The sequence below is a fragment of the Salvelinus fontinalis genome, chromosome 1 (genome assembly GCF_029448725.1).
Source record: "Salvelinus fontinalis isolate EN_2023a chromosome 1, ASM2944872v1, whole genome shotgun sequence".
Classification (NCBI taxonomy): Eukaryota; Metazoa; Chordata; class Actinopteri; order Salmoniformes; family Salmonidae; genus Salvelinus; species Salvelinus fontinalis.
The window spans coordinates 42,346,305-42,366,338 of NC_074665.1; the positions used below are offsets into that span (position 1 = coordinate 42,346,305).

General features: G+C 44.2%; 1 protein-coding gene across 1 annotated transcript in view; it reads left to right on the forward strand.

Moving 5' to 3' along the window:
• The window catches only part of slc4a1b (solute carrier family 4 member 1b (Diego blood group)), a 45,991-nt gene that overhangs the window by 8,868 nt on the left and 17,089 nt on the right, over positions 1-20,034 (forward strand). Inside the window, exons 2-14 of the mRNA XM_055921897.1 lie at positions 80-126; positions 2,033-2,216; positions 7,064-7,199; positions 10,253-10,322; positions 10,483-10,525; positions 10,981-11,165; positions 11,548-11,758; positions 16,721-16,924; positions 17,289-17,437; positions 18,192-18,386; positions 18,773-19,021; positions 19,362-19,451; positions 19,804-19,970. Coding sequence (XP_055777872.1) covers positions 2,057-2,216; positions 7,064-7,199; positions 10,253-10,322; positions 10,483-10,525; positions 10,981-11,165; positions 11,548-11,758; positions 16,721-16,924; positions 17,289-17,437; positions 18,192-18,386; positions 18,773-19,021; positions 19,362-19,451; positions 19,804-19,970 — 1,859 coding nt within the window. The 5' untranslated portion in view covers positions 80-126; positions 2,033-2,056. The remainder of the gene's footprint in view (positions 1-79; positions 127-2,032; positions 2,217-7,063; positions 7,200-10,252; positions 10,323-10,482; positions 10,526-10,980; positions 11,166-11,547; positions 11,759-16,720; positions 16,925-17,288; positions 17,438-18,191; positions 18,387-18,772; positions 19,022-19,361; positions 19,452-19,803; positions 19,971-20,034) is intronic.

Consider the following 20,034-nt stretch of genomic DNA (forward strand, 5'->3'; position numbering starts at 1 on the left):
CGGACAACGATGTATTGTATAGTCAGTAATAGGAAAGTTTATGTACAATGCTTATCAGAGCCTCCTTTCTATGTTCCAGCTGCGTTGAACGTTAACACCAACGCCAACCCCAGGGGAGACTGCCAGGTAAGTGGTCCCTCCACACGTTTCTACAGTATATACTTTATACTGTATATAACTCCCTTGGTTAGCATACTTCAACGATTTCGAAGTGTATTAATACTGTTTTTTGTGCTGCCCGTGCTGTCCACCCTTGGAAAAATAGGGTTCTCCATTCAATCTAACTATGTCCCCCTTATTGCTACAATACATTTCAGAAATGGTTTCCCGGAAACAGAAGCCTGGCCTTGGACTAAGAACCACTTGTAGTGGAGAATCTCCATTGAACATTTATTTTATCTTGGACTAGGCTGAATCAGTGTCTGGAAACCGTCTCTCGGTGTTTTAAGGCTAGGACCTTGTACCACAGTATTAAAACACCTGCAACATGCTGAGCAATCTGATGGAGATATTTTGTTACTGATACAGTTGATGTGATAGATTCAGCCATCTGTGGGAAGAGTTAAAAGCCATTGAAGTGCAGCTTGTCAATAGTGTAGTTCATACATGCATGCAGACCCTCACTTAGAGGCAGAACAGCACACACACACACAACAGGGGGGATTTACACATACATAACCTTTCCTATAGCCAATACTACTATTCTACTACCATATAATACTATTCTTTATACTTTGACATTGAGGTTAAGGAAAGTGTGATTTCTCAATTTACCTCATTTAGCTTAGACAAATCAGGACGTCAACATTATTGTAATGGTTTTTGTATAAAAAAATCTTACATTACAGCTCACTTTGAGCAAATTTGGAACGTGCAATTCATTGTGATTAAACACAGCAAATTCTGCGATTAACTCAATGAAACGTTTTCATCGTTTGACAGACCTACATAGAGCGTATGTTCACAACTAAACGTCTCCGTTTCAGCTACACCTAGGCTTCCTCTCCTGTTCTCCCATGGCCTTACTAGCCTTTACAACTATTAGTGGATCCCCTGAAGCGCACTTAATTAAATTGAGGTACACCTGTGACTGGCAGGGGCAGGAGGGTTCATTCAAGAACCAAAACAAACTTCAACCCCGTTGCACACACACCCTCCCCCCTCACACACACACATTATATCATAGCTGCCACCACTATGTCATAGCTGCCACCGTTGTCACCAAACTGATTGTCACCATTGATAATGTATTCAAACATAGGAAAGACATACACACAAACAAACACACACTCCTGTCCTTTGAAACTCTTGTACCCACACACACTCTGCCACACGCCATTTATTGACACTCCAAACACAGCCAGCAGCTAATCTGTCACCTCCACACCGACACCGAAAACAACCAGTGGACAAAAACGCTGCAGACGGGGGCTACCGCCACCATGTTTACGCTGTAGACACCAGCTACACCCGGCCTCCCTCGTTGTGGCAACCAGCCGAGCATGTCGGTGCCTTGGCGGCCGACCTCACCCCACCCTCACTACATGCCTTGTAGAGCTGTGTGTGTGCAGTGTGCAGGAGTGACAATGCACAGGTTGATAGAGAGGTCATTGCTTCCAATGTCAATAATGAACACACCTGAATCAGCCTTTTGGCGAAACTGCTAAATCATGTTCAAGTGCACCTGCTTGCTTGAATAAGGTGACAGCACAATGATGAATGCCTGTGGGTGTTTGAATCACCTGCATTAGTGTAACCACATTTTTTCAAATGCACCGGTATTGCCACAAGGGCAACCCCGATATTGGGCATTATGGATTATTTCAAATTAGTTTGGCTGCATCAGTTTCCTGTGGCTCTCATAGGCCTACTGCTATATTACTTCATCTGTCCATATATATTTACATTGACACATGCTGGAGAATTAAGCAAAAGATTTGGGGGACAATGTGTGTTAATTTGGGAACTCACTTAGTCCCCATGCGATCCCTCTCAATTCCACACTGCCAATATCTTGTGTCTCCCCGTGCAGGCCTACGTGGAGCTGAACGAGCTGATGAATGACCAGCAGAACCAGCAGGGCTTCTGGCAGGAGACGGGCCGATGGGTGGGCCATGAGGAGAGCTATGACCCCGAGGCCGGGGGTTGGGGACCCTCACACATCTCCTACCTCACCTTCAAGAGCCTCATCCAGCTGCGCCGCACCATGAACACAGGTCAGAACAGGGCCGTGTTTATTAGGGTACACAGTGGAAAATGTTCTGAAACGCTTTGCAATGGAAAACAAAAATGTACATTTCTTAGTCCAGGTAGAACCTTGTGTTTTGTCCCATGGTTGTGTTCATTAGGCACCAAACTGAAGAAAATGTACTGAAACAGGGAGGAACTACCTGGGCTTGTCCATTGAGAAATGCTCATTTTCATTTTAAGTTCTGAAATGTTTGAAGACGTTTTCCGTTGCATGCCCTAATGCAGCGTTTACAAACTAGGGGTTGCAACCCCATGCAGGTCGCTTGATTTGAAAATAGGGTCACGAGAGAAACTCTGGAGAAAAATTGCTGCTTGGTTCATTGAACCATTGTGATGTGAGTAACCTTTGATATCCGCTGAACAGGTCGTGACAAACAAAGCGGTTTCTGTTGACTTCCGACAAATGTCGCTCTAACTTGTGAACGATTGGAGCTATAAGCTATTACAATGCTCACAAGCCACACACAGGACTAGCCACGCACAGGACCAGCCACGCACAGGACCAGCCACGCACAGGACCAGCCACGCACAGGACCAGCCACGCACAGGACCAGCCACGCACAGGACCAGCCACGCACAGGACCAGCCACGCACAGGACCAGCCACGCACAGGACCAGCCACGCACAGGACCAGCCACGCACAGGACCAGGCACCAAATCAGACTCGGGGGGGAAAAGAACATCATCATTGAAAGCGATGATGGTGTTCTTTTCTACACAGAATGTCATGCACAATTATTGCCTGATAATCTTCTGAACTTCCTAATATCTCTCTGATGCATTTCAGTCACTTCAAACCATACTTCCTTCAGATTGAAGTACTGTCAGACTGATTTGTAATAGACTGTCATAGCGCTCAAATAAAACATGAAACATTAGCTATTGATTACATCACTTTCTTTACATGGTGAGGTCGTAAAAAAATATATATTTATATATATATCAAAATGGGGTCACTGGCCAAAAACATTTGGGAACACGACCCAGTATAGAGTTGAATGGAGGAAATGTATTTGAATTTGAATGGAATAGAACAGAATGGACTGAAAAGCCTGCCAACAAGGCATGCCACGTCATTTCAAAGTGGACATTTGGGTAATATTTGGTTGAGATGTTGATCACTGAGATTTCAACCATTATTCACCGACTCAAAAAGACAGCCAGAAGTTTTGTAAATTCCCAATATGTTATCAATATGCTTTCAAACATCTAAAACACAACTAAATTCCAATGGAAAAACAATATCTGCTTTTTAATTTAGGTGTCATCTAAATGTCTTATCTGCGCTTTCAACCATTTAAAAGCACAACAAAGTTCAAATGGCAATACAATGGCAGATATGTTGTATTTATACAACAACTTTATGCGTTATCACTGTGTTTCATCAAATAGCACAGCCAAATAACCTGGATTGCAGTTGAGATTACATTGAAAGTACGTATTGCAGAGCCTCCCGAGTGGCGCAGCGGTCTAAAGCACTGCATCGCGTCACTACACAGGCGTCACTACATAGGAGTCACTACAGACCCGGGTTTGATCCCAGCTGTGTCGCAGCCGGTCGCGACCGGGAGACCCATGAGGCGGTGCACAATTGGCCCAGTGTCGTCTGGGTTAGAGAGGGGTTTGCCTGGCCGGGATGTCCATGTCCCATTGTGCTCTAGTGACTCCTTGCGGCGGGCCAGGCGCATGCACGCTGACTTTGGTCGCCAGCGGTATAGTGGTTGTTCCGACACATTGGTGAAGCTGTGTTCCGGGTTAAGCGAGCAGTGTGTCAAGAAGCATTGCAACTTGGCGGGGTCATGTTTCGGAATATAGCATGGCTCTCGACCTTCGCCTCTCCCGAGTCCGTACGTGAGTTGCAGCAATGGGACAAAACTGTAACTACCAATTGGGGTGAAAAAAAAGTACATAGTGGAAGTGATCAACGCTGTTCAAGATTCTGCACAGATTACAGCAAGTGTGAAGATCTCCACAACTTGCGACCTTTACATGCTATCTTGAACATGAATGCTTTCTATGATTAAGTAGGAAGACATTTATACTAGTTACAGTAAACTAAACTCAAAATTTAGCCATGGATGTGTTACACATTTTAAGGTTGAAAAAATACTGTTACATTAATTTCTAGGATAGCCTTAACTTTATGCAGTTTACTGTAATGCAAAAATACAGTGGCAAGAAAAGTATGTGAACCCTTTGGAATTACTTGGATTTCTGCATAACTGGGTCATAAAATTTGATCTGATCTTCATCTATGTCACAACAATAGGCAAACACAGTGTGCTTAAACTAATAACACACAAATGATTGTATTTTTCTTGTCTATATTGAATTCATAATTTAAACATTCACAGTGCAGGTTGGGAAAAGTTTGTGAACCCCTAGGCTAATGACTTCTCCAAAAGTTAATTGGAGTCAGGAGTCAGCTAACCTTGGAGTCCAATCAATGAGATGAGATTGGAGGTGTTGGTTAGAGCTGCCCTGCCCCATAAAAAACACTCACAACATTTGAGTTTGCTATTCACAAGAAGCATTGCCTGATGTGAACCATGCCTCAGACAAAAGAGATCTCAGAAGACCTAATATTAAGAATTGTTGACTTGCATAAAACTGGAAAGGGTTACAAAAGTACTCTAAAAGCCTTGATGTTCATCAGTCCACTGTAAGACAAAATGTCTGTAAATGGAGATAGTTCAGCACTGTTGCTACTCTCCCTAGGAGTGGCCGTCCTGCAAAGATGACTGCAAGAGCACCGCACTGAATGCTCAGTGAGGTTAAGAAGAATCCTAGAGTGTCAGCTAAAGACTTACATAAATCTCTGGAACATGCTAACATCTCTGTTGACGAGTCTACGATGCGTAAAACACTAAACAAGATTGGTGTTCATGGGAGGACACCACGGAAGAAGCCACTGCTGTCCAAAAAAAACATTGCTGCACGTTTGAAGTTCGCAAAAGAGCACCTGGATGTTCCACAGCGCTACTGCCAAAATATTCTGTGGACAGATTATACTAAAGTTGAGTTGTTTGGAAGGAACACACAACACTACATGTGGAGAAAAAAAGGGACAGCACACCAACATCAAAACCTCCTTCCCACTGTAAAGTATGGTGGAGGGAGCATCATGGTTTGGGGCTGCTTTGCTGCCTCAGGGCTTGGACAACTTGCTATCATCGACGGAAAAATGATTTCCCAAGTTTATCAAGACATTTTGCTGGAGAATGTAAGGCTATCTGTCCGCCAATTGAAGCTCAACAGAAGTTGGGTGATGCAACAGGACAACAACCCAAAACATAGTAGTAAATCAACAACAAAATGGCTTCAACAGAAGAAAATACGCCTTCTGGAGTGGCCCAGTTAGAGTCCTGACCTCAACCCGATTTGAGATGCTGTGGCATGACCTCAAGAGAGCGGTACAAACCAGACATCCCAAGAATATTGCTGAACTGAAACAGTTATATAAAGAGGAATGATCCAAAATTCCTCCTGACCGTTGTGCAGGTCTGATCCGCAACTACAGAAAACGTTTGGTTGAGGTTATTGCTGTCAAAGGATGGTCAACCAGTTATTAAATTGGGTTCACATACTTTTTGCAATGTGAATGTTTACACTGTGTGTTCAATAAAGACATGAAAACGTGTAATTGTTTGTGTGTTAGTTTAATCAGAGTGTGTTTCTCTACTGTTGTGACCTAGATGAAGATAAGTAAAAATTTGATGACCAATTTATGCAGAAATCGAGGTAACTCCAAAGGGTTCACATACTTTGTCTTGCCACTGTATTGTTGAATTGTGTTTGGTTGACAACGCAGGAGAGTTTCATCTGAGCCACTGGCTTTATCCTATTCTTCAACTTTTATTTTTTGTTGAGATGAAGACGTGAATCCAACGTATTAATTATTAATTTGTAGACAATCTGGAATTAAATCCAGACTAAGTCAGTGGCACAGATGGATCTATGCAAACAGAAGATACATCTCCTTCAAATTTTGATATTCGGTTTCGTTGACAACCAAGCACAATTCAATATCCAGTTTGTCTCAAAATTAATAATTTGATACTGTATGTGCGATTCACATCTCCATCTCAACCAAAAATCTAATTTAAAGAATAGGACAAAATCTTATCAAACTTGAAATGCACTTGAAATAAAGTTTGATTTCATTTAGTCCTATTCTTTAACGTAGATGTTTGGTTGAGATGGTGACATCCAACATATTAATGATTACATTGAAGCAATGTTGATTCAATCAGTTTGTGCCCAGTGGGTACTTCCTTCTTCTTTTAGTGAGGTAATCAGTGATCTGGATTGGCAAAAGCTATGTTGTAACTCTGTCTTTGTTGCAGTAGCTGCCTTGTAAAGGGACAGGAAGCATTTATTGAAAAGTGTTTGAACAGGTTTGAAGATGAGTGAATATCATCAAGATGAGATCTTGAGAGAAATGATCATATTTTGACCTTGAAGCTCGAGTGAGCTCCGTCAACTGCCCTCTAACTATAGAACCCGTCCGAACCTGTATTTCTAGGTTGTGTTGCAATATAAGAGGAAATTACCTATAGAGGTACTGCACCTGCATATTCCTTCCCATATAACCAGTCTACATCAATGTCCTGATTCAGAGGGGTTGGGTTAAATGCGGAAGACACATTTCAGTTTAATACATTCAGTTGTGCAACTGACTCTGTATCCCCTTTCTGTTTCCCTTCCTTCGTAGTTACGCTCTCTCTTCCACCCCTCTTACATCCTTCATTCTTATTTTAACCCAGGCCCTGTCCAACCTCTCACCCTGTGATGTTTCCCGTGGATTGTTCAGGTGTGGTGATGCTAGACCGGCTGGAGCGCAGTCTCTCCGACATCGCTGAGAAGATAGTGGACGAGTTGATCAGCAAGAAAGAGATCAGGCCCAGCGATCGGGATGGGGTACTCCGTTCCCTGCTCCAAAACCGCAGGTAAAGTTCACTAAGTGTGCACTAAGCTACGCTTGTATGATTAGTCACCTTGCCTAAGACTTGAAGACTTGTGTTTGCTGTCTAAGTACATTTTACTTTTTTTTTTTTTTTTTACATTTTAGTCATTTAGCAGACGCTCTTATCCAGAGTGACTTACAGTAGAGTGCATACATTTTATTACATTTTACATACTGAGACAAGGATATCGCGCCCAGGCTGCGACAGAGCCTGGGCGCGAACCCAGAGACTCTGGTGGCGCAGCTAGCACTGCGATGCAGTGCCCTAGACCATTGCGCCACCCGGGAGGCGCAGTGGCTTTAGCGCAATGGGTTCAGATGGTCTGTCACAGTAAAGTCCTACTCAGGTCTTTGTATCGGAGGTGGTTCAAAGCCAAGCCATACCACTGTCCATATAAATACTAACTAAGGGACCAGTGAGGAGGAAGGGGAGGAGCATCCCACTCAGTGATTTTTATTTTTTTATTTTCAAAAAGTTATTATTTTTAGATAAAATTATACTAAATATATTCACAACACCAAATAACTGCTAAAACACATGGTTTTGCAGTGAAGATCTACAGTAGCCTCAAAAGCACCCTCTAGGGTAGCACCATGGTGTAGCCTGAGGACAGGTATTTTCTGTCCTCCTCTGGGTACATTGACTTCAATACAAAGCCTATGAGGCTCATGGTTCTCACCCCCTTCGATAGACTTACACAGGAATCATGGCAACTTCTGAAGGACATCCTCCAACCTATCAGAGCTCTTGCAGTATGAACTGACATGTTGCCCATCCAATCAAAGAATCAGAGAATCTACTGAAAGCTACAGCTACCTAGTACTACAGTGCATGAAGTGTGGTGAGTAGTTGATTCAAAGAGAGAGAAAAACAATAGTTGAACAGTTTTGGGAAAATACATTTCTTCAAAAATGAAGGAGAAGCAGCAGAGACAGAGAGAAAGCTAGCTATATTTTGTTGTACTTATTTCTTCCTTGTTAACCTGTCACTTACTTAGCTAATGCAGCTAATTTAGCCTACTCAACAAGTTGACTCAGAGAGGAATGCTATTTATGTTAGCTAGCGGACCAAGGCTTTCCAACACTGCAACTCTTCCAAGTCAAGGTAAACTTGAGGTTTTATTAATTTATGCTAAACTGCTTGCTGTACGCTGTACTGCATGATTGTACACATGGATTGGATTGTGAGTTTACTAACGCGTTAATTTTAGTTTGTTGACAATAACATTAATATGGTGAAAATTATGTAGGCTGTGTAGTAGCTAACGGTTATGATATGAAGGTTTGGCTTGGAGAGGGTTTTGCGCCTGGTCAGACAGCTGTTTTGTTGTGCAATGAAGTCCACAAGCGAAGGGAAAAGGTGAGAGGAGGAGAGCATGTAGATTCGAAAAGGAATTATACAACGAGCGAAGTGATGATGCTACATATGGCTGCTATGAAAGTGAACTCTATACGCAGGTGATCAGGGTGTATTCATTCCGCCGATTCTGTTGCAAAACGTTCCTTAAACGGAAGCAAACGGAACGAAATGGGGAGGGACATACCTGAATTTGTTCAATAGAAACTCTCTGTTTTTTTGCAACAGTTTGGACTAATGATTACACCCCAGATCAGCTAGAAGCAGGCAAGAATGTGCAAGGTGGTATTGAATGTGTCACTGTCTGTCACCTTGATTACTCCAATTCGTCTCCCGACGGATGCACCCACATTATAAACTTTCATTTGAAGGCTAGGTTGTAGCAACCTCATGATGGTTTGAGGGCAAATTTGAGTATCATGTAGTAGCCTAAACCTATTGATGTTACATTGAGTTAAGTGAATGGAATATGAATGACAGTCATTCAATATGCAGTAGTAGAAATAAAGCCATACTGTAAGGATCGACGCTGGAGACGAGAAGCAGGTACAGGGAGTGAACATTTAATAACCATGGACAAGAACAGAATACAGACAGCGTCTGGACAGGGGGAACGGAAATGACAATAATGCTGACACGGGGATGAAACAGACAGATATAGAGAAGAAAATCAAAACGGGAAGGAGTCCAGGTGAGTCCAATGAGCGCTGATGTGCGTAATGATGGTGACAGGTATGCATAATGAAAGGCCGCCTGGCGCCCTTGAGCGCCAGAGAGGGAGAGTGGGAGCAGGCGTGACAGTACCCACCTTCTAGGGACGCCACCCGGCATCACACCAGGGCGAGCCTGAGGGGCCGGGCGAGGCATGGGCGTTGGACAAGCCGGCTGGGGGAGTAGAAGCCCGACGACCAGGCAGAGGCATGGGAGCCATGAGAGCCGGCTGAAGTGTGAAAGCCTGACGATCCCGCTGAGGCGTGGGAGCCTGATGGGCTGGCTGAGGCATGACGTGGGATGGGAGCCTGCCAACCCAACCGGGGCAAGGAAACCTCTCGAGCTAGCTAAGGCGTGGAAGCCCGAGAAGCCAGCTGAGTCACCCTCGATTCCATTGGCGATGGCACCCAGACCCGACGTCACCAACAAAACAAAAAACAAAAAACCTCCTTGAGGCTTCGTATAGGGGTGTCAGCATTCTGTAAGGATCAACGCTGGAGACGAGAAGCAGGTACAGGGAGTGAACATTTAAGGACCACGAACAGGAACAGACTACAGACAGCGTCTGAACAGGGGAAACGGAAATGACAATAATGCTGACACGGGGATGAAACAGAGGAAACAGACAGATATAGGGAAGTCAATAAAAACGTGAAGGAGTCCAGGTGGGTCCAATGAGCGCTGATGTGCGTAACGATGGTGACAGGTGTGCGTAATGAAAGGCTGCCTGGCACCCTCGAGCTCCAGAGAGGGATAGCGGGAGCAGGCGTGACACATACTCATTTTTAAAAATGCCCCTGACCACAGCTGTTAGGGACAGACCAGGGGCCAGTTAAACCAGTTGAGTGTATGCCTGCTTGTAACTCTAAAACTGACATAGAATGGGGACCTGTTACATTACCTAGGCATATGCCTTTCTGTGAGCTATACATACAGTACATGAATATAAGGTGTGATTCTCTCCCCAGCCAAACCGCAGTAGAGAGCCAACCCTTGGTTGTGGGGGCGGAGATGCAGACATTTTCTGTCAAAGAGAGGGTACGTGTAATGGGTCATTCAGCCAGCAGTCACCCTAAACAGTAATAGATCAACAATACCAACATTTAAAAACACACAAATTCAATGTCAATGTGTTCAAACAGCCATTTTAGATAATTGATTCGACTAAATACAAAACACATCACTTTTCTTTCCTCAGAGAGATGCAACTGACACTGTAGAGGCCTCTATGGTACTTGTTGGTAAGTGCAAATCTGAATTGGTTATCTGTACACTGTGTGTGTGTGTGTGTGTGTGTGTGTGTGTGTGTGTGTGTGTGTGTGTGTGTGTGTGTGTGTGTGTGTGTGTGTGTGTGTGTGTGTGTGTGTGTGTGTGTGTGTGTGTGTGTGTGTGTGTGTGTTTGTGTGTGTGCACGCATCTTCATGCCTGTCTATGTTTATGCATACTCATACCTTGCAGGAGGTTGGTGGCACCTTAATTGGGGAGGATGGCTCATAATAATGGCTGGAATGGAGGGAATGGAATGGTATAAAACACATGGAAACCATACTGTATGTTTGATGAGTTCGATACGATTCCATTGATTCCGTTCCAGCCATTACTATGAGCCAGTCCTCCCCAATTACGGTGCCACCAACATCCTGTGTCATACCTATGTACGCTTATGTATGTTTGTTTGTGTGTGTATGTGTACCAGGAGCTCTGGACTTCCTGGAGAGGCCCACAGTGGCATTTGTGCGTCTGAAGGAGGCTCAGGTTCTGGATTCGGCCCTGGAGGCCCCAGTGCCAGTCCGCTTCGTCTTTATCCTGGTGGGCCCTACCAAGAGTGACATGGACTACCACGAAACCGGCCGCGCAATGGCAGCACTCATGGCCGACAAAGTGAGTTAGCAAATTAAAAGGTCCAATGAAAGAGCAGGAAGTGGAGATGAGCGAAACTGTACAGGAAATGAGAGCAGGTAAACAGGAAATGGTAATCATCAAAAACGGGATTCATGACACATTGTTTAACCAGCATCAGTACATGTCTGTAAAATATGGGTGTTTCGAGGACTACAACCATGATACACTCTCCAGTTAGGAGAAATGCAAAACAATATCTCCATTGAGCATGTTAATTATTCCAGGACCAGGCTTAATCTGTGTCAGGGAAACAGGCCCAAAGTATATAACTTCACAACAATACAAAAAGACACTAGACATCATCCTCATACTTTCTCACATCCCCATTTCTTTCCCCTCTCTTCTTTTCCCTCTATCCCAGGTGTTCAACCAGGCGGCGTTCCAAGCGCAGGGCGAACGGGAGCTGATGGACGCCGTGGCTGACTTTATGGACTGCAGCATCGTGATCCCTCCCACGGAGATCCAGGACGGGGCGATGCTCCAGTCCATCATCGGCTTCCAGAAGAAACTGCTGCAGGAGAGGCTCCGTCCCTCCGACCCCGTGTTACGTCTGGACTTGAAGCCCCGCAAATGTGGGTGGAGGCTCATTAACATATTCTACAATAATACAATGGATTAGAAGGAATTAAAATAGCATCAATACATGAGCATACACATACATAAGTGTTGCAAAAACCCATTTGCATCCATAGCACCTATTTTGTAGTTGGAGGTCTCCCTTTGATAAAAAAAAACATACAGTTGAAGTCGGAAGTTTACATTTTACATTACATTTAAGTCATTTAGCAGACGCTCTTATCCAGAGCGACTTACAAATTGGTGCATTCACCTTATGATATCCAGTGGAACAACCACTTTACAATAGTGCATCTAACTCTTTTAAGGGGGGGGGGTTAGAAGGATTACTTTATCCTATCCTAGGTATTCCTTAAAGAGGTGGGGTTTCAGGTGTCTCCGGAAGGTGGTGATTGACTCCGCTGACCTGGCGTCGTGAGGGAGTTTGTTCCACCATTGGGGTGCCAGAGCAGCGAACAGTTTTGACTGGGCTGAGCGGGAACTGTACTTCCTCAGAGGTAGGGAGGCGAGCAGGCCAGAGGTGGATGAACGCAGTGCCCTTGTTTGGGTGCAGGGCCTGATCAGAGCCTGAAGGTACGGAGGTGCCGTTCCCCTCACAGCTCCGTAGGCAAGCACCATGGTCTTGTAGCGGATGCGAGCTTCAACTGGAAGCCAGTGGAGAGAGCGGAGGAGCGGGGTGACGTGAGAGAACTTGGGAAAGTTGAACAGCGAGTTGCAGTAATCCAGACGGGAGATGACAAGTGCCTGGATTAGGACCTGCGCCGCTTCCTGCGTGAGGCAGGGTCGTACTCTGCGAATGTTGTAGAGCATGAACCTACAGAAACGGGTCACCGCCTTGATGTTAGTTGAGAACGACAGGGTGTTGTCCAGGATCACGCCAAGGTTCTTAGCACTCTGGGAGGAGGACACAATGGAGTTGTCAACCGTGATGGCGAGATCATGGAACGGGCAGTCCTTCCCCGGGAGGAAGAGCAGCTCCGTCTTGCCGAGGTTCAGCTTGAGGTGGTGATCCGTCATCCACACTGATATGTCTGCCAGACATGCAGAGATGCGATTCACCACCTGGTTATCAGAGGTGGGAAAGGAGAAGATTAATTGTGTGTCGTCTGCATAGCAATGATAGGAGAGACCATGTGAGGATATGACAGAGCCAAGTGACTTGGTGTATAGCGAGAATAGGAGAGGGCCTAGAACAGAGCCCTGGGGGACACCAGTGGTGAGAGCACGTGGTGCGGAGACAGATTCTCGCCACGCCACCTGGTAGGAGCGACCTGTCAGGTAGGACGCAATCCAAGCGTGGGCCGCGCCGGAGATGCCCAGCTCGGAGAGGGTGGAGGATCTGATGGTTCACAGTATCAAAGGCAGCCGATAGGTCTAGAAGGATGAGAGCAGAGGAGAGAGAGTTAGCTTTAGCAGTGCGGAGCGCCTCCGTGACACAGAGAAGAGCAGTCTCAGTTGAATGACTAGTCTTGAAACCTGACTGATTTGGATCAAGAAGGTCATTCTGAGAGAGATAGCAGGAGAGCTGGCCAAGGACGGCACGTTCAAGAGTTTTGGAGAGAAAAGAAAGAAGGGATACTGGTCTGTAGTTGTTGACATCGGAGGGATCGAGTGTAGGTTTTTTCAGAAGGGGTGCAACTCTCGCTCTCTTGAAGACGGAAGGGACGTAGCCAGCGGTCAAGGATGAGTTGATGAGCGAGATGAGGTAAGGGAGAAGGTCTCCGGAAATGGTCTGGAGAAGAGAGGAGGGGATAGGGTCAAGCGGGCAGGTTGTTGGGCGGCCGGCCGTCACAAGACGCGAGATTTCATCTGGAGAGAGAGGGGAGAAAGAGGTCAAAGCACAGGGTAGGGCAGTGTGAGCAGAACCAGCGGTGTCGTTTGACTTAGCAAACGAGGATCGGATGTCGTCGACCTTCTTTTCAAAATGGTTGACGAAGTCATCAGCAGAGAGGGAGGAGGGGGGAGGAGGGGGAGGAGGATTCAGGAGGGAGGAGAAGGTGGCAAAGAGCTTCCTAGGGTTAGGTTAGTTTACATACACTTAGGTCGGAGTCAATAAAACTTGTTTTTCAACCACTCCACAAATTTCTTGTTTACAAACTATAGTTTTGGCAAGTCGGTTAGGACATCTACTTTGTACATGACACAAGTCATTTTTACAACAATTGTTTACAGACAGATTATTTCACTGTATCACAATTCCAGTGGGTCAGAAGATTACATACACTAAGTTGACTGTGCCTTTAAACAGCTTGGAAAATTCCAGAAAATTATGTCATGGCTTTAGAAGCTTCTGATAGGCTAATTGACATAATTTGATTCAATTGGAGGTGTTCCTGTAGATGTATTTCAAGGCCTGTTTGGCCATAATGACCATCATTATGTTTGGAGGAAAAAGGGGGCCACTTGCAAGCCGAAGAACACCATCCCAACAGTGAAGCACGGGGGTGGCAGCATCATGTTGTGGGGTGCTTTGCTGCAGGAGGGATAGGTGCACTTCACAAAATAAATGGCAACATGAGGGAGTAAAATTATGTGGATATATTGAAGCAACATCTCAAGACATCAGTCAGGAAGTTAAAGCTGGTCGCAAATGGGTCTTCCAAATGGACAATGACCCCAAGAAATCTTCCAAAGTTGTGGCAAAATGGCTTAAGGACAACAAAGTCAAGGTATTGGAGTGGCCATCACAAAGCCCTGACCTCAATCCTATAGAAAATGTGTGGGCAGAACTAAAAAAGCGTGTGCGAGCAAGGAGGCCTACGAACCTGACTCAGTTACACCAGCTCTGTCAGGAGGAATGGGCCAAAATTCACCCAACTTATTGTGGGAAGCTTGTGGAAGGCTCCCCGAAATGTTTGACCCAAGTTAAACAATTTAAAGGCAACGCTACCAATACTGATTGAGTGTAAGTAAACTTCTGCCCCACTGGGAATGTGGTGAAAGAAATAAAAGCTGAAATAAATCATTATCTTAACTATTGTTCTGACATTTCACATTCTTAAAATAAAGTGGTGATCCTAACTGACCTAAGACAGGGAAAGGATAAAATGTCAGGAATTGTGAAAAACTGAGTTTAAAAGTATTTGGCTAAAGTGTATGTAAACTTCCAACTTCAACTGTAACCTTTTCCCCCCCAAAAAATCATATCAGTGTTCCTCTCTAATTTAAATATTTTTTATTAGAAGTACAGTACCAGTCAAAAGTTTGGACACACCAACTCATTCCAGGGTTTTTCTTTATTTTTACTATTTTCTACATTGTAGAATAATAGTGAAGACATCAAAACTATGAAATAACACATATATTTATTTATTTTACTAGGCAAGTCAGTTAAGAACAAATTCTTATTTTCAATGACGGCCTAGGAACAGTGGGTTAACTGCCTGTTCAGGGGCAGAACGACAGATTTGTACCTTGTCAGCTCGGGGATTTGAACTTGCAACCTTTCGGTTACTAGTCCAACGCTCTAACCACTAGGCTACCCTGCCGCCCCATTTGGAATCATGTGGTAACCAAAAATGTGTTGAACAAATAAAAATATATTTTATATTTCAAAGTAGCCACCCTTTGCCTTGATGACAGCATTCCACACTCTTGGCATTCTCTCAACCAGCTTCATGAGGTAGTCACCTGGAATGCATTTCAATTAACAGGTGTGCTTTGTTAATTGTGGAATTTCTTTCATTCTTAATGCGTTTGAGCCAATGAGTTGTGTTGTGACAAGGTAGGGGTGGTATACAGAAGATTGCCCTATTTGGTAAAAGTCCAAGTCCATATTATGGCAAGAACAGCTCAAATAAGCAAAGAGAAACGACAGTCCATAATTTCTTTAAGACACAAAGGTCAGTTAATGCGGAATATTTCAAGAACTTTGAAAGTTTCCTTATGTGCAGTCGTAAAACCCATCAAGCGCTATGATGAAACTGGCTCTCACGACCACCACAGGAAAGGAACACCCAGAGTTACCTCTGCTGCAGAGGACAAGTTCATTACAGTTCACTGCACCTCAGATTGCAACCAAAATAAATGCTTCACAGAGTTCAAGTAACAGACACATCTCAACATCAACTTTTCATGAGAGACTGCATAAATCAGGCCTTCATGGTCAAATTGCTGAAAAGAGACCACTACTAAAGGACACCAATAAGACGAAGAGACTTGCTTGGGCCAAGAAACACGAGCAATGGACATTAGAGCGGTGGAAATGTGTCCTTTGGTCTGATGAGTCCAAATTTGAGATTTTTGGTTCCATCTGCCGTGTCTTTGTGAGACGCAGAGTAGGTGAACGGATGATCTACGCATGTGTGGTTCCCACTGTGAAGCATGAAAGAGCAGGTGTGGGGGTGCTTTGCGGGTGTCACTGTCTGTGATTGTATGTAGTATTCAAGGCACACTTAACCAGCATGGTTACCATAGCATTCTGCAGCAATACACCATCCCATCTGGTTTGCGCTTAGTGGGACTATCATTTGTTTTTCAACAGGACAATTACCCAAAGCACACCTCCAGGCTGTGCAAGGGCTAATTGACCAAGGAGAGTGATGGAGTGCTGCATCAGATGACCTGGCCTTCACAATCACCCGACCTCAACCAATTGAAAGGGTTTGGGATGAGTTGGACCGCAAAGTGAAGAAAAAGAGGCCAACAAGTGCTCAGCATATGTGGGAACTCTTTCAAGACTGTTGGTAAAGCATTCCTCGTGAAGCTGGTTGAGAGAATGCCAAGAGTGTAGAATGCTGTCATCAAGGCAAAGGGAGCTACTTTGAAGAATCTAAAATCTAAAATATATTTGATTACATATTTGTTATTTCATAGTTTTGATGTCTTCACTATTATTCTACAGCGTAGAAAATAGTACAAATGTAGAGAAACCCTGAATGAGTAGGTGTGTCCAAACTTTTGACTGGTACTGTATACTCCAAACCTTCCCAGCTTAGCTATACATAATCTTTTCCTAGCTTCCAAACCATCTGGGCCTGCTCCTGAGGATCCTCTGGTTCGTACGGGTCGGCCGTTCGGCGGGATGATACGAGATGCGAAGAGACGCTACGAGCACTATGTGAGTGACTTCACCGATGCCCTCAACGCTCAAGTACTCGCCGCTATCATCTTCATCTACTTCGCTGCCCTGTCCCCTGCCGTCACCTTCGGAGGATTGCTAGGTAAATACTGTCTGTGTGTGTGTTGTACATGCTTGATTACGTGTTCACATGTATGTATGTATGTATGTATGTATGTATGTATGTATGTATGTATGTGTGTGTGTGTGTGTGTGTGTGTGTGTGTGTGTGTGTGTGTGTGTGTGTGTGTGTGTGTGTATGTATATACATGTGTGTTCGTGTTATCTATGTGTCAGAGTGAGCCTGTCAGGTGTGCCAGATGGGTGTGATTTGTACTTTGGGGACTATTCCATTGGGTTAGGCAAGCTCAATCTAATGCAACTAAAATATTTTGAAAGAAAACAAATACTATTCAAACCCATGTCTGTAACGCCATAACCTCTCCTTTCCCACTTCCCTACTTCAGCTGATAAGGTGGACAACATGATGGGTGTGTCTGAGCTCCTGGTCTCCACCTGTGTCCAGGGAGTCATTTTCTGCTGCATCGCAGCCCAGCCAGTCCTGGTCATCGGCTTCTCAGGCCCACTTCTGGTGTTTGAGGAGGCCTTCTTTGCCGTGAGTGACTCCTCTTGTAACGCAGCACCTGCAAAATGACTAAAGAGCTATGGGTCTCTATATCTGATCGAGATAAAACTGGTATTCCATCGTGCATGCAACGATGCATCTTATTCAAGTGTTTTTGTTAGTGTGTTTTTTTCTTTCTGTTATGTATATGGTGTCATATCTGTTTTATCATATTTAATGAAATGTATGATGAATAGTAAATGGTCATATGAGAATGCTAAAGATGTGCATACGGCATGTCCTATTAGTCCAGGCAATATGTGCCAAATTCTAGGTGATATATTCACTTTTTAATAAAAGTATGAAACTTGGTACACTTGTACAGTTTGGGGCCCTGATTATTTTCAAATATGGAGCCAGGTGGTTGTGGCGGAATAGCAAAATGGCCACCATGGCCGCCTGCAGTGATTTTTGAAGTTGTGCATGGCATCATTGTAAACATAGGAGAAGACATAGAACATTTTACGTTATTATGTTTGGTTTTGGAGATATGAGGTAAAATACATTATTTGGTTATGTAGGAATGGAAAATGGCCACCACAGCTGTCCTGAGTTGTTTTTGCGATGGATCCATATCTGAAAATGTTCAGGGCTCCAAACTGTTGAAGTGTACTAAGTTTCATGTTTTTATGAAAAATTTCACATCATTTTCACATATCGCTTTGACTACAGTATATGTAGAATACCACTAAATATCACTGACCACTGGCAATAACCTGGGGTCTTTCCATTCCATTCCATTCAGTTCTGTAAGTCTCAGGACATTGAGTACATTGTCGGGCGTGTGTGGGTGGGCGTGTGGCTGGTAGTCATCGTGGTGGTCATCGTGGCGTTCGAGGGCAGTTTCTTGGTCCGCTTCATCTCCCGCTTCACCCAGGAGATCTTCTCCATCCTTATCTCCCTCATCTTCATCTATGAGACCTTCGCCAAGCTGGGCAGGGTATACATCACCATCCCACCTCTGTCCATCCTGTTACATGACACTACTCAACTGTCATTAATGTTACATTAATTCAGTCTACTGTCATTATTTTTTCCATTACATTACTCCACTGTCATTACTGTTACATTACGTTAATCCACTGTCATTACATTACATTTCTCCACTGTCAATACTGTTACATTACATTATTACACTGTCATTACTGTTACATTACTCCACTGTCTCCAATCATATTGCTCTCTCTTAAATTTATTTCAATATCCATTACTGGTATTTGACTCAAAGGACCGGAGAAATAAATCATTGTTTTTGCTGAAAAACAGGAATGTAAATACAGCTTTTTCAAAAAGCACAATCAACATTCATCCAATCGCTGTCTGTAGATTTTCAAGGCCCACCCATTGATCCTGAACTACGACCACCTCAACAACACGGTGGAGGACCCATGGCACCCAGTGGTGATCCACAACCACCTGTATGACAACAGCACGGGCAACACCACCACCACAGTCAACATCCTGGACCGGGCCTACCCCAACACGGCCCTGCTCTCCATGTGCCTCATGTTTGGATGCTTCTTAATCGCCTTCTTCCTGCGCCAGTTCAAGAACGGGACCTTCCTACCTGGAAAGGTAATGATATTAATTAATACATGTTTATTCAACAATTTAATGTACATTTAAAGTGGCCTCAGCTATTTGAATACAACAATGCACACATTGAGGATAACGTCAACAGACTCATTTCAATTGTAGCATGGTTTCCTTTCAATAGGGCTTGTATCTTTAGTTTTAACAATGTTTTTTACATTCCCATCCCCTCCCGGATTGGGGATCAATAAAGTTCAACTCAATTAAATTATTCAAGTGCTATAAGCACTTTAAATTATAAGACAGGGTACTCGGCACTAGCGTTGGAACCAGTCAGATACACTTGTCAAGCTTTGTTGTTATGTGTTTGTCTGCCTTTCAGATCAGGCGCTTGATTGGGGACTTTGGGGTGCCCATTGCTATTTTCTTAATGTGTGTTGTGGACATCAACATAGAGGATGCGTACACCCAGGTTAGTCCTTGCTAGCCTGGTCTCAGATATGTTTGTGCTCTTTCCAACTCCATTGCTCTGTCATTGTCGGACCAAACATGTTGGTATGGTGGCACAAACAGACTGGCACTCAAGCTAAGTCCTTATTTCTATGACTTCTATGACATTTCTGGAAATGTTCAGACTACACAAAATTCTAAACCATATTTTATAAAGTATTTTCAACCCTACTTTCAACTAAAGTATAAATTCACTTTGTTATAGAATAAACTTGTAGTGTGAGTTGAGCATAATAAGCGTAACTTACCTGAGGTAGGAATAGATCAAATTAATTAAAAGTTCGCCACCCTAACTGGTGTCTTTCCCTGCTTAGAAACTGGCAGTACCCAAGGGTCTGACGGTGTCAAACCCTGCTGCCAGAGGTTGGCTCATCAACCCGTTTGGCGAACACAAGACTTTCCCCGTGTGGGTCATGTTCGCTTGCTGTGTGCCCGCTTGTCTCGTCTTCATCCTCATCTTCCTCGAGTCCCAGATCACCACGTGAGTGACGGCTGTCAATCAGTAATCAGGCGATTTACAACGTTTACAGTTTAAAATCAGGCCA